We start from the raw sequence: 15,621 nt of genomic DNA, 5'->3' as shown, positions 1-15,621 counted from the left end.
ACCTCATCTCTACAATAAATCAAAAAATTAGCTGGGCGTGGTGGCACGTGCCTGTAATTCCAGCTACTTTGAAGATCGAGGCAGAAGGATCGCCTGAGCCCAGCAGGTTGAGGCTGCGGTGGTTGTGAGTATGCCACTGCACTCCAGCCTGGGTGACAGAGTGATACTCCAACTCAAAAAAAAAAAAAAACAAAGATACAGTTGATCTTATAAGAGGGGGAACCCAGAAAGTCCTGGAATTTATTTATAAAAAATTGTGTATTTATTCTTACATGTTTAAACTTCAGTCACCTTCAAAGTACCCTCTGTTTGATACATCTGTTGAGATGTTTTTCCACTGCTCAAAAAAGTTTCTGAACTCATCAGTTTAGATGCCTTTTAATGCTTCTGCAGTTTTTTATTTCACCTCTTCCACACTGGCAAGACATTTCCCTTCGAGGACTTTTTTCATCTGGGGAAACCAACGAAAATGGCTGGGGTGAGATCAGGGGAACGAGGAGGGCGGGGCACAGGGGTCATGCCATTTTTGGTCAAAAACTGCTGAACCCTCAGCACGGCATGAGCAGGAGTGCTCATACATCACCCATCATGAAAGGGCAGATAGGTTTGACTCTCCACAAAAAATTTCACTAAAGCCAAACGCAGCCTCTCACAACACTAACTGGAACACTGATGCCAGTGGGTTCCTGGAATACTTACCTAGTGAGGGAAGCCTATACTGCAAGGGCCCCACCCTCCAAAAAGATAATTCTGGTTTTTGGGGGTCCCCCCTCGTATATTAGCCTCGTATCCTGTGAACTTACTAAATGACCTCTAATAGTTTTGTAGAGTCCTTGGAATTCTCTTTGTAAACAGTCATATCATCTGCAAACCGGAAGAATACTTCTTTTCCAATCTTTGTCTTTTATTTTTCTTTCCTTATTGGATGGTTGGCACTTCCAGAATAATAAATAGAAGTGGTAAAAGTGGACATTTTGCCGTGTTTTTTAATTTCAGATGGAAACATCTCAATTTTCACTATTATGATGTTAGCTAAAGGTTTTTTTTTTTTTTGTATATGCCCTTTATCAGTTTGAGGGCATCTCCTACTATTCCTAGTTTCCTAGTTTGCTGAGAGCTTTTTAAAAAATCATAAATGGGTATTGAATTTTTGTCAAATGCTTTTTCTGCACCTGTTGAAATGATTATATGGGTCTTATTATTTACTCGGTTAGTATGATGATTATTACACTGCTTGATTTTCAAACACTAAACCGATCTCATATTTTTGGGATAAACCTTACTTGCCCATTGTGTGGTACCAATGTTTTAAAATATTGCTGTATTCAATTCACTCATATTTTGTTAAGTAATTTTTCATTCGTATTCATGAGGGATATTGGTTTGTAATTTTTTTCTAAGGATTCTTTGTCAAATTTTGATATCACATGAGTATACATACATTTAATAATGAATTAGGCAGTGATCCTGCCCTCCTTTTTTTTTTTTTGAGTCAGGGTCTCACTCTGTCACCCAGGCTGGAGTGCAGTGGCACCATCATGGCTCGCCGCAGCCTCATGCAGTCTCAAACTCCTGGACTCAGGCGATCCTTCTGCATCAGCCTCCTGAGTAACTGGGACAACAGACATGTGCAACCACGCCCAGCTAATTTTTTGTTTTTGTAAAGACAGGGTCTCACTATATTGCCTAGGCTGGTCGCGAACTCCTGGGTTCAAGAGATTCTCCCTCCTTGGCCTCCTAAAGTGCTGGGATTACAAGCGTGAGCCACCATGCCCAGCCTAAAAACTGTGTCTTGTTTTATGGCCAAGAATATGATGTGTCTTGGTGAATGTACCATGCATATTGAAAAATAATGTGTATTATGAAGTTTGTGGATAGTGTTTTATAAATGTTAAATTAATGTTAATAATGTTCAGATCTATATTTTCCTTATTTTTGTGTGTCTAGCATCAACTACTGAGAGAGGGGAGTTAAAAATCCATAATAATTTTGTTTTCTATTTTTTCATTTAATTCTGTCAATTTTTGATCCATGTATTTCTGGGTACTCTTATTCGGTGTATGCACATTTAAAATTACTTATATCTTCTTGACAAATTATTCCTTTTCTCATGTGAATGTGTCTTTTTTCAATCTGGTGTCTTTGTCTTGAAGTCAATTTTAGTTGATATTAAAATATTCACTGCAGGCTTCTCATGCTTTATTATTTGCATGGCATGTTTCTTCCCATCCATTTATCTTCAACCTACTGTGCCTTTATATGTAACCTGTTTCTTTTTTTCCCTTCTTTCCTTCTTAGAGTCTCACTGCAGGAGTGCAGTGGCACAATAATGGCTTACTGCAGCCTCAGCCTCCTGGGCTCAGGCCATCCTGCCGCTTCAGCCTCCTGAGTAGTTGGGACTACAGGTATGTGTCACAATGCCTAGCTAATTTTTTTTTTTTTTTTTTTTAGAAACAAGGTCTTGAACTCCTGGACTCAAGTGATTCTCCCACCTCAGCCTTTCAAAATGCTGGGATTACAGGCATAAGCCACCATGCCCAGCAAGTCTGTCTCTTATAGGCAGTATATAGTCCTTTTTAAATCCACTTCGTCAATCTTTGCCTTTTACCTGGATTGTTTAGAGACCATTAATATATAATGTAATTATTGATATGGTGGGTTTTAGGTCTACTATTATGTTTTCTGCCTATCCTCTTTAAAACAAAACAAAACAAACAAAACATTTTTCTGTTCTCCCTTTCCTGCTTTCTTTTGGATTATTTGAATATTTTCTCTGTTGGATGTTTGGCCATTACTCTTTCAGTTTTTACAATGTAGTTAAGTTTTCACAATCTGCTTAGAATAATTGTACCACTGCACGTAAAATATAGAAGCCCTCCAATCACATAGATCTTTTAACCCTTAACATTTGTTGTAGTTGTCATATTATTATTTACATTAAAGCCCTCACCTACCAGACAATGCTGTAATTTTTTACTTCAACAGCTGTATGTATTTTAAAATTACAAGGGGGGGAGTTATTTTGTTTGTCCAGATATTTTTTTTTGAGGTGGGGTCTCACTCTGTTGCCCAGGCTAGAGCATAGTGGCACAATCATGGCTCACTGCAGCCTCAACACTCTGGGCCACACCCAGCTAGTTTTTTTTTATTTTGTTGTAGAGACAGGGTCTTGCTATGTTGCCCAGTCTGGTCTTGAACTCCTGAGCTCAAGTAATATTCCCACTTCAGCCCTGCAAAGTGCTGGGATTACAGGTGTGAGCCACTGGGTCTGGCTGTTGCTCTTTCTTTATTCCCAAGTTTTCTTCTGGTACTATTTCCCCTCAGTATGAAAAATTTCCTTTAGCATTCTTATCGAGCAAGTCTGCTGGAAATGAATTTTCTTAATTTCTCTCCATCTAAGAATGGTTTTATTTCACCTTCATCTAGGATGCTTCTCCAAAATGCATCTGCCTTTATTTTTCAGTGTTCTCAGGCAGTTGCTTTTGCATTTTGTCTAGTTTTTACTTGTGATCAGTAGGAGACTTATACTGCTATGCTAAACTGGAATGATCAAAATCTATTTTTATATCTGATCATTTCTAGGGCAAAATACATTACTAAACTAAAGCCAGAGGTGTATATGGAGTTTACATGATCATGCTTCCAGTTTCCCAGGAATACTCTATTTCCAATAGATACATAAGCAAATAATTACAAATGGCAGTAAATTCAAGAAATACATTCTTTTACCCAATTAGTACATCACTGGTAAGCATTATCTGACACCCCCATGACTGGAACTATTGGAATTCTTTTGAACAGATAGCACCATCATTGCCCTTAGTCACTGATTAACCTAGTCCATTGCTGATGTCCTTGCTTCCATGAAGATTGAAACCATGCTCCTACAGCATAGTACCAACCTCATCTATCATATTTACTGTTATAGCCCAGGCACACAGTAGATGCTCAATAAAAATTTCTTAAAGGAACGAGTAAACATGCTGATCCTGGTATTTCTGATCTCCCTTACCCTTCCCTATTTTTTTCTTTATCTGTAGCACTTATTCCCGTATAAGATCGTTTATTTGTCATAATTATTGTTTGTTACCTGTTTCCTCTCACCCCTAATGTAAACTGGGCAAGGATCTTCACCTGTTTGAGATACAACGGTGTATCTCAAGCATCTAGCATGGCACAATGCATAAGGTACTCAGGAAATATTCGTGGAATGAATAATTGCGAATCGGAGGTAAGCAGCTCCCTCCCTTACGAATATGCATGACAAACATGCAGTCATTCTTAACTCAGGGGAGTTTAGTACAGACAGGACACTGGCTCTCCACCTCTGTCCCGGCACTTCTCTCCTGTTTTCCTGCTGCTCTTCTTGTCCCAGACTTTACTGCCTCCTCAGGCAGGCTGTAGGAGCTGGAAGACTCAGTCTGTAGTAGGTGTTAGGAGCAGGGACCCACATTCTTGCTTTCTGCTAACTCTGCCCTGGAACACATCACTGACAGTCTTGTGGAAAGGGAACAGAGCCATTTCACAAGCTAGCTAGATATGTTTCACTCCAGAGAGAAATGGATGAAATAGACTACAGAAAGTTTTCTGCCTTACTAAAGATTGAACGTCCTTTTGGGTATGGATTCTGAAATCAGATAGGTCTTGGTTCAGACCCCACCCTGCCATTGACCCTGGCCTGAGCTTATTTCATCTGTAAAATGCTAGTGTAATGTTCCATTACATGGTAAGCATAAACATGCAATGCGTGTTATCTATTTTTCTTGGATAATTATGAATCCTCTTTCCAGCCCTTTCCAATATTATTTTCAAATGTACCTAATATAGAAACTTCAATGAACTGATCTGCTTAGGAAACTGGGTGATAATTATGAAACGTTTTATGGTTGGGCTTAACCCATGTTGATCATTACTTTGTAATTTTATGAGCATACCTTTCTGCTTTCATCTATCATAGTGAATCTAACTGCTCATATTTGTCTCTGAATATCCTGTAGGGTACAAGAATAATCTTCAGGTCCTCATTCTCAAGAGCAATTTTCAATGTCCAGGACTTAGAGCCCAAAGAATATGAGGTCTTACTGAGATCGTTCTGACCCAAAATCATATTCCAGAAGTTTCTATTTTTTACTATCTCATTGTTATACATAGAAAGGTATTCTGATAAAAGCAGAATGTGAGGGGAGGGGGGTTCTAAGTATTACAGTGGGATCACTTCAAATGGTTGGTTATGATGCCTTCTCCACAACTTGCTTTTAAGGGTGCCCAAATGATCTCCCCAGCAATACATGCTCCTCCACGTGACTGGCACATTGGGTGTCTGTGTGTACACACACACGTGCCTGCTTCTATTCTTAAGGGCAAAAAGGTGCAGTCAGCCACATCACACAGTGCAACACTATCTTCAGCCCGTATGACAACTTGTGAGACACAGCTTTACCTGAAGGTCTTTGGATGGCTCTTCTTGGAGCAACTGAAGCTGTGGAGAACGGTTTCAGGAGGGTGGTTCTCCCTCTGGATTAACTGATGAACCTAGAAGGGAAACCTCCTGCTACAATAACACAGCAAGGCGATGTGATGAACACTTTTATTTACAAATATAATTAAAAGCTCTGACAGTTATCATGCTCTTCCTTGGAACCTGAAAAATGTTTTGTTTTGTTTTTTAAAGTGCATGCAAAAGAAGTAAAGCCTTTTTTTTTTCATCATTTTTTATTGTAAGAAAATACACAGTTTGAAAGTGTGAATAATGCAATATTTATGACCAAGATATGGGACTTAGGAAGGGAAAGGGAAATAAAGAAAAAGACCAAGATGCTCTGATTGAGAGACAGTGTTGAACTCCAAATACTGAACTGGAAAGGGAGGGAGGTGGGGAGGAAGTAAAAAAATTTGATCAGAGAAACAGTTAAAATACAATATGAAAATAAGTAATACCTCTCCTTAAATTCCTTCTATACACAAAATACACGATTTGCCAAAGCCCAATTTGTGCTACTGGGATTCTGTGAGCTCCTTAAGTGTATTCACATCCTCTGCAACAGCAGAAAATGATTATGATACAATCAGAATATGCTGAAGACAAGTTAAACTCTTGCCAGCAGGTTCTTAAAAATCACAAGATCTCTTCACCCCACCCGCCCCCCCAACCCCAAAAAAGTAATAATATGTCACCACTGATATGTACATCACAATTAGTTTCTGTAAAATGTATCAAATTTTCAATCTTTAATAAAACTTTGTTTTTTTTTATTCCTGATGAATAAATACCAAAAAAATAAAATAAAATAAAATAATGCAGCAGCTAGTTAAGGTGTAAGGCTGCGGATATTGTGTCTCTCTCCCCCTTGGCATTTATTATTATTTTTTTGCTTTACTTTCACAGATTGGTGGTAATGAGTGATTGCTTAAAGCAATATACATCCACTTTGTTGTTGTTGTTGTTGGTTTATTGGTTTTGTTAAAACTGTCTCCAAAGTTTTCACTGAAACATTTTGAATCACATCAATACTGTGACGTGTACTATGAATAGAAGAGATGGCCAGGTTCTGGCCAGCACTGAAAGTTGACACGGGGGGAGGAAGGGGGCCCCTGATGGATAAGAATAAACAGGCACTAGTCCGACACGATGTCAGTAAGAGTAAGAGAGAGAGAGAGTGAGAGCAACGCCCGTTAAAATGGGGAATGTGGTTTTGCAGGGTCTGAAATTTTTTCTGTTTTCTTTTTTTTTTTTGTAAATGGCAAAAAATTTAATCTCATCTATAGTCCTCCTTAGGAAAATCTAATGTAACCAAATTCCCAAATCCCATTCTGAGGCTCTCCATGTCAAAAGTTTCAATCTCTCGCTCTTGCCTTTCCAATAGGTACTTTATTCTCTCGCTGCGTTCCTTCTGAAGGGCAGCCAGCTCCTCTTCAATCTGAAATAAGCACAACGAGCAGTTCTCAGTGGAAAGCACCTCCCAACAGGCACCCATGTGCACGCGTTACACACACAGGTACACAGGAACAAAGTGTGGCCTGGACCCAGGAAGACGAGTGTCCTGTGATAAACGTTATCAAATCCATTATATTTAAAACTTGCTAATGAGAATAAAAACGTTTGGGTCCCCCGGGGACTAGCAATGCCATTCTCGCAAGCCAAGCAGCTGAGCTGATCTAGGTCAGTGTCCTGTCTTAGTAGGAGAAGCTAAAAGACACTCGAGTGCAATTAGATTGTACTGCTTTCCCGTAGAGAGCCAGAGGCCTCCTGGGTCATTAGTAATTTAGTTCTAGAGCAGGAGCTGGGAAAATAGTCTGTTACGTTGGTCTCAGGAACTACTGGAAGTGCAAATAACTGGTTAAGCAAACAAATGCTTAGCGTCTTTGAGATGCTTTATGAAATCTTTTCTACTTCGTATTCCTCAGACTATCTAAAGCAATGAATATTTCAATTGGGATAACATTTATTATTCATGGCAGTATCAGCCTATCTTCAGTTTAATTTTTTTTTAAAGAGCTCTGCTGGTGATTTCTCTTGGTTTAAAAAGAGCTGAATGCCAAATCTATGGTTGGCTTTTAGCAGCCATGCTCTCCGTTCACGGTACCTTTCATGGGTCATATCACCCCCAGCAACCCATGTCATTCCTCTGGCTGTGAAGGTTGAGGGTTTCCTAGCCGAGCAGTGGAAAGGCTTAGGAAGTGGGGTCAGACTTATCCAAGTGGCTTAACCGTCTGGAGCACGAGTGTTCTGACCTGCAGAATGGGGACAAGGCCTACCTCTCAGGGATATCAGGAGTAGAAAGTGAAAAGTGCCTAGTTTAATCCCCCTCCAGGGAAGGAGGGCTCTGAAAAGGCAGTTTCCTCGGCCACGTCCCCCCTCCACCCGGCAGCACGGGACCGAGGGACGCCCTCATACCTTCTGCTCAAGATGTGCTCTGCGCAGAGACACCCTCTGCTCTAGCTTCTGGAGCTCGCGTTCATGTTGTGCCTCTGTCTGCATCTTGATTTTGCTCTGGTAGGCATTGAGAAGCTCCATTTCTTGCTGGAGCTGTAGCCTCAAGGCCTGGCATTCTGCTTCTTGAGCCTCATCTAGCCGTAACTGCGGGCACAGAAGACACACACTGTAACGCACCCCTTGCTACAGCCCTTGGTGACTACTGGAGGATATTTCCTCATTTGGGTCCCCTTAGAAAATAGATGCCCTTCTGGGTACACTCAGAGTTAGGAAGCAAATATAGTAAAGTCTGCCCAATGGGCTACAGATTGCCAGAAGCACATTGTGTTCAGTATGATCTGAAACCACTGCAGCAGGTGTCAGGAGGCTACACTCTAGGGAGCAAGCCCGTGGGCTGTGGAGGTAGACTCCTGAGCTTGAACTCCAGCTCCACCATTCACTTGGATGTGTCACCTCGGCATGTCTTTTAACCTCTCTAGGTTATGTTTTTTGAGCTTGAAGAAAATAACAATAACAGTTCTATTGTCTGAGATTGGTAGGAAGATTCAATGAAATAATTTATATAAAATCCTAGGCACAGTTCTGATACATACTAAATTTTCAGCAAATAATAGTTGTCATCATTATTTTGGTTTTAAGTAGGCCATTTCCTTATCTAGACTTTTTTCTTTGTTTTTTGTTTGTTTGTTTTGTTTTGAGTTGGAGTCTTACTCTGTCGCCCAGACTGGAGAGTAGTGGCCGCTCCCGGCCACCACAGCCTTGACCCGCTGGGCTCTGGCGATCCTTCCGCCTCAGCCTTCCGAGTAGCTGGAATTACAGGTGCACGCTACCACGCCCGGCTAATTTTTTGATTTTATTGTAGAGATGAGATCTCGCCTGCCCAGGTGGGTCTTGAACCTGCGGGTTCAGGCAATCCACTCACCTCAGCCTCCCAAAGGCGCGGGATTACAGGCTGAGCCACCGAGCCTGGCTTGTTTTTGTTTTTTGTAGAGACAGAGTCTATGTAGCTCAGGCTGGTCTCGAACTCCTGGCCTCAAGCAATTCTCTTGCCTCAGTGCTGGGATTACAGGTGTGAGCCACCATGCCTGGCCTTATTTTGAGGTCTTTAATCCTAAAACCATTTAGATATGTTTATCTCTAAAAAAATGAATGTAGTATCTATAAAACTTGAGGAATATGTCACAGTCCTGTTATGCTCTTAGTAATAATGTTGGCCATACAAATTATCCTGCTAGCCAGACAATCCAAAACTCAAGTAGCTCACAATCTCTTCCCCACAGTGGACAGGTGGCCTTGATCATCTTAAAAGGCATATTATAGTTTGAAGCAGTGAAGTCCAGATTATAAGGCAGCCTGGCCAAGTCCAGATTATAAGGGAGCCTTGCTCCCTGGAACACTTGAGCTTTGTCTTACACACCAAGACACCCACATCTTGTGTGGGGAGTGAACTAAGCCAGCCAGTAGAAATGCCAACCTCTCAAAAGCAGAGTTGAAGGTTTAGGGCCACTAGCAGGACTACATTTAGGTAGGATGACCTCCTTGTCCCAGATTTCTAGCACTAGGTCTTGGTTGTGCCCAGTTTGGTTGAGAACTATGAGATTGGAACCCTTGAATCAGACATTTCTGTCTACCTGAGTTTATCTGCATGTTTCCATATAGACCACTTTGCCAAGATACTTATTCTCCACCTTATATACAATTTATGACAATTAACATATCTCAATGTCTTGATTGACAAATGACATTTTGAAATGTTATTTAAAGAGTTTCAGAAAGTTATTTGCACAGTGTCTTTAGTATTTCTGCAGAAACATACTATAGAGACTAAAGAAACAGAAAATAGACCATATAGCCCTATTTCCAAGGTAATTTCTAATAACTAATCCTAACCAGCTTTCATTAAGACCCACTGAAGAGGACAGATAGCCCCTCTCATTTTCCTGATGAGAAATGAAGGGAAAAGAGATACTAAACACAATAAATAGTCCATCTGCAGCAGCAACAGCCTCACAGGTAAATGCCCAAGATTTTCTGGTTCCCAGTGAGGATTATTATTGATTCCCTCTTGATAGGGGAGGCCCCTTACCAACAAAGGAAGTGAAAGCCCTGTTCTTTTCTACTTGTCCGCATGAGTTGCTATTAGCCCTGAATAAGTGGGTGAGAGGCTCAGCCTATGGTCAATTTAGACCACTGAAGCATCTCCATTTTCTTTCCTGTCTGGCATTCTGTTAATAGTGTCAGTGACTATGTTGTTCTGCCCCAGTGCTGACTCTAAAGACCTAGTGCTAGAAATCTGAGGATATTCCAGTATTTGATATTCATCATCCAAGGTTAAATATACCAAATCCATTATTTTGTAAAGTATTGGTAATTATCATGTATGTTTTCGAAAGTGGCTTAAACTGAAAAAAACAATGTGACAGAGGGGGTATAATGTAAGCTTTCAGGCTCCCCTTAAAATGGATTCAAATCCTAGCTCCACCACTAATTAGTTATGTGAGGCTCCCCCTTTTGCCCAGAGGCAGGGATTGCTATACTGCAGCTTCTAGGCCAAATCTGGCCTGCTGCCTGTTCTTGTAAGTTTTTTGTTGAGTCTCACTCTGTCACCTAGGCTGGAGTGGAGTGGCACACTCAGCCACCGCAACCTCAACCTGCTGGGCTCAGGTTTTTGCCTCAGCCTTCCAACTACAGGCGCATTACCATGCCCGGCTAATTTTTTGCTTTATTGTAGAGATGAGGTCTAGCCAGGTTGCCCAGGCTGTTCTTGAACCCTTGGGTTCAGGCAATCTCTTCACCTCGGCCTCCCAAAGTGCTGGGATTACCGGCTTGAGCCACTGCGCCTGGCCACTTGTAAGTTTTATTGGACACACCCACTTATTTACATGTTGTCTTTGGCTGCTTTTACACTAAAATAGCAAAGTTGAGTAGCTGTAAAAGAGACCCTAATTACCACCTGCTCCTTTACAGAAAAAGGTTGCCAACTCCTGCCCAAGTGGCTTTAGTTCCATAAACCTCAGTCTCATCATAGGTAAATTAGGGCTGAAACAGTCATGACTTCAAAGAGGTTCCACCAAATGAAATAACATCTATAAAATTACTTAACACTGTACCTGGCCCATGGCAAGGAGTCAGTAAACGATAGCTGTAACAACCATAAACTTTTGTCTTCTGTCTCAGAAAGAAGGACATCTCTCTCCCTTATTCAAGGACAGTCATTAACCTATATTCCTGATCCCACTCTCACCTATCTTACGTAGCAAACATTCACTGAACACTTGCTGTATGCCAGCATCATTGCAGATGCTGAGAATACAAAGATGGCAAGTCAAGGCCAACCTACCAGCCTCTGTGTCCCTGTCAACTCTCTCCTTGCCTTTAATCTCTCTGCATTCCTCACCTCACTCCTGATCCTAGCCCTCTACTTCTGCTGCTCGCATGAAGGTCACCAATGGTCACCTGGAAGTGGTCCCTATCTTACCTGGCCTCCCAACAGAATCTGGTATTGTCAATTGCCCCTTTACCTTGAAAGCTCTCTCTTGTCTTCTGAGACACCACAGCCTCTTGTTTTTTCCTTCCCTCTGGGACTATTCCTTTTCTAGTACCTACCTACTTGGTTATTAAATGTGGGTATTTCTCAGGGCTTTGTCCCGGGCCCTCTTCTACCTCTAACCTCTCTTCCTAAGGAATCTCATCTATTCAAAAGCCTCGGTTACCATCTGTTATATGCAAATAACTCTCACATCTATACTTCAGACTTCCCTTTTGGGATCCAGACTAGGTTATCCAGGTTACTAGAGACATCTTTACCTGGATGCTTCCCAGGCTCTCAAGCTCAACACAGCTAATAATAATTCATCATCTTTCCCTTCCCATTCCACAGTCTGCTCTACTTCCTTTTTAATTTTTTTTTTTTAAGTGAGATAGGGTCTTCTCCAGGTTGCAGTACAGTGGTGTGATAATAACTCACTGCAGCCTCAAGCCATCCTCCTATCTTAGCCTCCAGAGTAACTGGGACTATAGGCATGTACCACCACACTCGGCTAATTTTTTTTGGTGTATGTTAAGATGTAGTCTCGCCATGTTGCCCATGCTGATCTCAAACTCCTGGCTAGTCTCCAGTGATTCTTCCACCTTGGCCTCCTAAAGAACCAGAATTATAGGCACGAGCAAAATTGCACCCAGCCTCCACTTCCTTTTCTACTATGTAGGTAAATATAGGAAGACCATCGTCTACCATTTTGCTCAAACCAGAGAACAGGAGTCATCCTGAATACCTGAGTCTCCACATTCAGTCTGTTGCTAAGTGCTCTCAATTCTGCCTCCTGCCAAATGTAGTCACTTCCACCTCCATCCCAATTGCCCAATCTCTAGTCTAGCCACTACTCCTTCAAGCCCAGGGTAAAAGCAACTTGACAATCATCTTCCAATATCCACTCTTGCCATCTCCCAGGCTATTCTCCATATTTCACCAGAGTGACCATTCAAAAATACAAATCTGATGTCACCCTCTTGCTTAATACTCTCCGATGGCCTCCCATTGTTTTCAGGATAATGACAATTCTTAACAAAGCCTGCAAGCCCCTCCATGACCTAGCCCATTTACCCCTCCAGTGTTGCCCTCATGTTAGCCCCCTCCCAGTTCTCAATATTCTAAACACAATGTATTTCTGTGAGTTCTTCAGAAGTGCCACTTTTGCATCTTTCCATATGCTGCTCCCCAGTTTTTCCCAACTCTCCAGACCAGGCAAGCTCGTCTGTTCTGTGCTCTGCTGGCATCTTGCACTTGCTCTGCCGTTACATGGAGGAGACTTTTTCACTGTTTCCTCCACTTTTCTATAATTTCCATGAAGACATGATCGATGACTATCTTATTCACCACAGTATCCCGGGATGGCTGGGGCACTGTGCAGGCACTCAATAAATACCCGCTGGATGGATGATGAGATGAATGTGTGAGCTCTCATCCTCAGCCTAAGTACATGGTTAAGTCTCTCCCAACTAAAGGAAGTCTTTCTTTCACTGTATCCTTCTCTTGCTACAGCTCTCAGTCTCTTTTCCTTCACTGATGAGGATTTGGTAAAAGCAGTCTTTCCATTTCTATCTCACTCTGTAATCACTCCTTTAATGCACTACAATGTCTCCCATTCCCACCAGTCCACTGATTATCTAAGACAAGCAATGGACAAATCCACTGCCAGATTCGATGAGCACCTCAAAGTTTATTATTTAATTGGTCTCTGCAACAGTTGAAGTCATCTGTTAGAAATGTTTGCTCTGGCTTCTGGGGCATGCTCCTTCTGCTTCCTCTCCATGACTCTGATTATTCTTCTCTGTTCTACTTCCATTCACTCCTCAAATGTCAGTATCACCAGACTTAGTCCCTTCCTCTCCAAGGCTATCTCCTGTGCTCAGCAGATCTCGTCTATTCCTAAGAGCCACAACTGCCCCCACAGAGCACCTGAGTCGTACTTTTTAATCCTGACATCCTTTCTGAACTGCAGATTTCCATACCTGTACCTCTCTACCTGGACACCCACATAGCTCTGATGCTGTCTCCACAACTTAGTCAATTATCTTCCCAGATGTCCAAACTCACCCTTCCTTTGATTTTTCCATCTTGGTAAAATGATAACATACTCCACTCTGTCATCAAACCTCTCTCTCAAAGAACTTAAGTTCTTTCTGTTCTACCTCCTAAATATTTCTCAAATCCTTCTCTCTTAGTTTAGGCCCTCCACGTTTTTTTGTACGACTATTACAATAGCTTCCTAACAGCTTTCTTTACCTATATTTGCCATACATTACTGCCAATGTCTTTCTATAACCAAACCTGACCCTGTTACTTTCCTTCTTAAGACAGGCTTCAGCAGCTCCCCACTGCTTAGAGAATAACATTCAAACTCCTTGCTTCTGAGGATCTGAGCCCTATCTGCCCGCTCTTCCTAAACAAGCAGTCTATATTCCTATTGTGATTGCTCATTGTTTCTCGATTGTGCCATCCTTCTGCAGGTATTTGAGTCTCTGCATGTACTATATCCTCTGCCAAGAAAAATTCCTTCTCTTTTGCCTATTTGGTAAACGACTACTCTTGAAGACTCATCTTCTCATGGAGTCTCAGGGAACTATCAGGCAAGCTCCCACTCCAAGCTCCCTTTATGACCTCTCCATGTGGAATTCCCACAATCTTCCCCCTTGAACTCTGGGCTCACACCAAAGTTCCTTCAGTGGCCATATGCACACTTTTCATTGTTGGGCCTTTGTCTACGTAGGCCCCGTTCTCAAGGAATTGACTTACTTTGATACATTCCTTTAAGCCTCTTGGCTCCCTCTGGGAAGCTTTCTCCAGACCCGATTAGTTGTTCCTACTAGTCCTCCCACAGCCTCCAGCACTGTCCACTTCAAATCACTTACTATGCTTTGCTATTTATGACCGCTGAATTATCTGACCTCCTAGCTTGATTGACAAAAGTATGAGGATGAGACCAATTGTCTACCCAGCTCATCCACCATCTCTGAGCCCCACAGAGTGCTGAACACACGTAAGAGTTTACTGAAGGAATGTGCCTGTGTGTCTGTCTTCCTCACTTGGCAGTGAGCTCCATAGGGGCAGGGGCTGTGTCTGACTCATTTGTGCCTGACGTCAGGTAGCGGGAGGGGAGTCAGTAAATCACTGATGAATGAACACATGACATCATATGCCATATCTACCACTTTGTGCCACAGGACTTATTTAGCATGTCATTCCGCGAGTTCCATCTTATAAGACACACTCCAGCAAGTATCCGCATTGGCTTGGCTTTACTCGGCGGCGTCGTTTCCTCGGCTCCTTGGGCAGAAAAACACCAGCATCCTAAATTTGTGCAAGAATCATCTTGGAACAAAAGGCTGGATCCTGGATTTTCTGGATTCCCAAAGCTCTGGAAGCCATGGCACCAAATCTAACCACTTACCGCTTGAGAGGCCATCATTTCATTTATACTCTGTTCATACTGCTCTGCCAAAATGGCAAGTTTTCTTGTCTGCTCATCTTTCAGTGTCTTTAAGATTGTTTTGTGCTCATTCTTTGGAGTAACTTCCAACTGGTGATTCTTGAGTGCTTTATACTGTTTGGTCTGTACTTTGCAAGTGTCCTGAAACTGTTTTTTAATTTGCATTTCCATGGCCTGTGTTGGAAAAGTAAAGGAAAAATAAAGACATGTCAGTAAATACAGAAAGTGTTCCATATAGTCCATCTATTAATTCCATATAATGATACAAGTGCCGAGACCATTTGCTTTTTGATGGAGTGACCCACACTGCTAACCAATAAAAACGAAAATAGTACATACAATATAGACAGATACAGACAAGTTTACCACTGCTTTTGGTTTTATATTAAATGAATGTAGTAATTCTGAATTTACAAATGGTGTCAAAGAAAAAACAAATTGTTACAAGGGGATAACAGCTCTAAGCAGATTGTGGAATATGATGATATGAAGCTTAGCTTGTTAAAAGATAGGCAACCATTCCTAGTCAGGGTCTTCAATGTCGTCTATTTTTTGTTTTTCCATTTTTTTGTTTGCTTTTGCCATTTCCCTGTTTTCCAGTGAGAGAGGGGATTGTATTATATAAGCCAGCTCTCACAGCTCTAGCTTATGCCATTTTCTTTCTTTTTTTTTTTTTTATTGAGTTGGAGTCTCACTCTG

The 15,621-nt window shown here is 41.6% G+C and overlaps 1 protein-coding gene across 7 annotated transcripts in view; it reads right to left on the bottom strand.

The window, feature by feature from the left end:
* Positions 1-5,572: 5,572 nt before the first annotated feature.
* TAOK3 (TAO kinase 3) overlaps positions 5,573-15,621 on the bottom strand; it is a 90,230-nt gene continuing 80,181 nt past the window's right edge. For 2 of the 7 annotated variants that reach the window (XM_021719332.1, XM_008071597.2), the window contains 4 exons: positions 14,884-15,096; positions 7,895-8,077; positions 6,853-6,917; positions 5,573-5,850 (listed from right to left, as the gene is read on the bottom strand). In XM_021719332.1, coding sequence (XP_021575007.1) covers positions 5,706-5,850; positions 6,853-6,917; positions 7,895-8,077; positions 14,884-15,096 — 606 coding nt within the window. In that variant the 3' untranslated portion in view covers positions 5,573-5,705. Of the gene's footprint in view, positions 6,918-7,894; positions 8,078-14,883; positions 15,097-15,621 lie in introns of all 7 variants that reach the window. The other 5 variants (XM_021719335.1, XM_021719337.1, XM_021719334.1 and 2 more) reach the window with 4 other exon arrangements.

This window comes from Carlito syrichta, unplaced genomic scaffold (assembly GCF_000164805.1).
Source record: "Carlito syrichta isolate Samal-C Ts95f unplaced genomic scaffold, Tarsius_syrichta-2.0.1 Scaffold314525, whole genome shotgun sequence".
Classification (NCBI taxonomy): Eukaryota; Metazoa; Chordata; class Mammalia; order Primates; family Tarsiidae; genus Carlito; species Carlito syrichta.
This window is presented reverse-complemented; position numbering and strand designations above follow the sequence as displayed.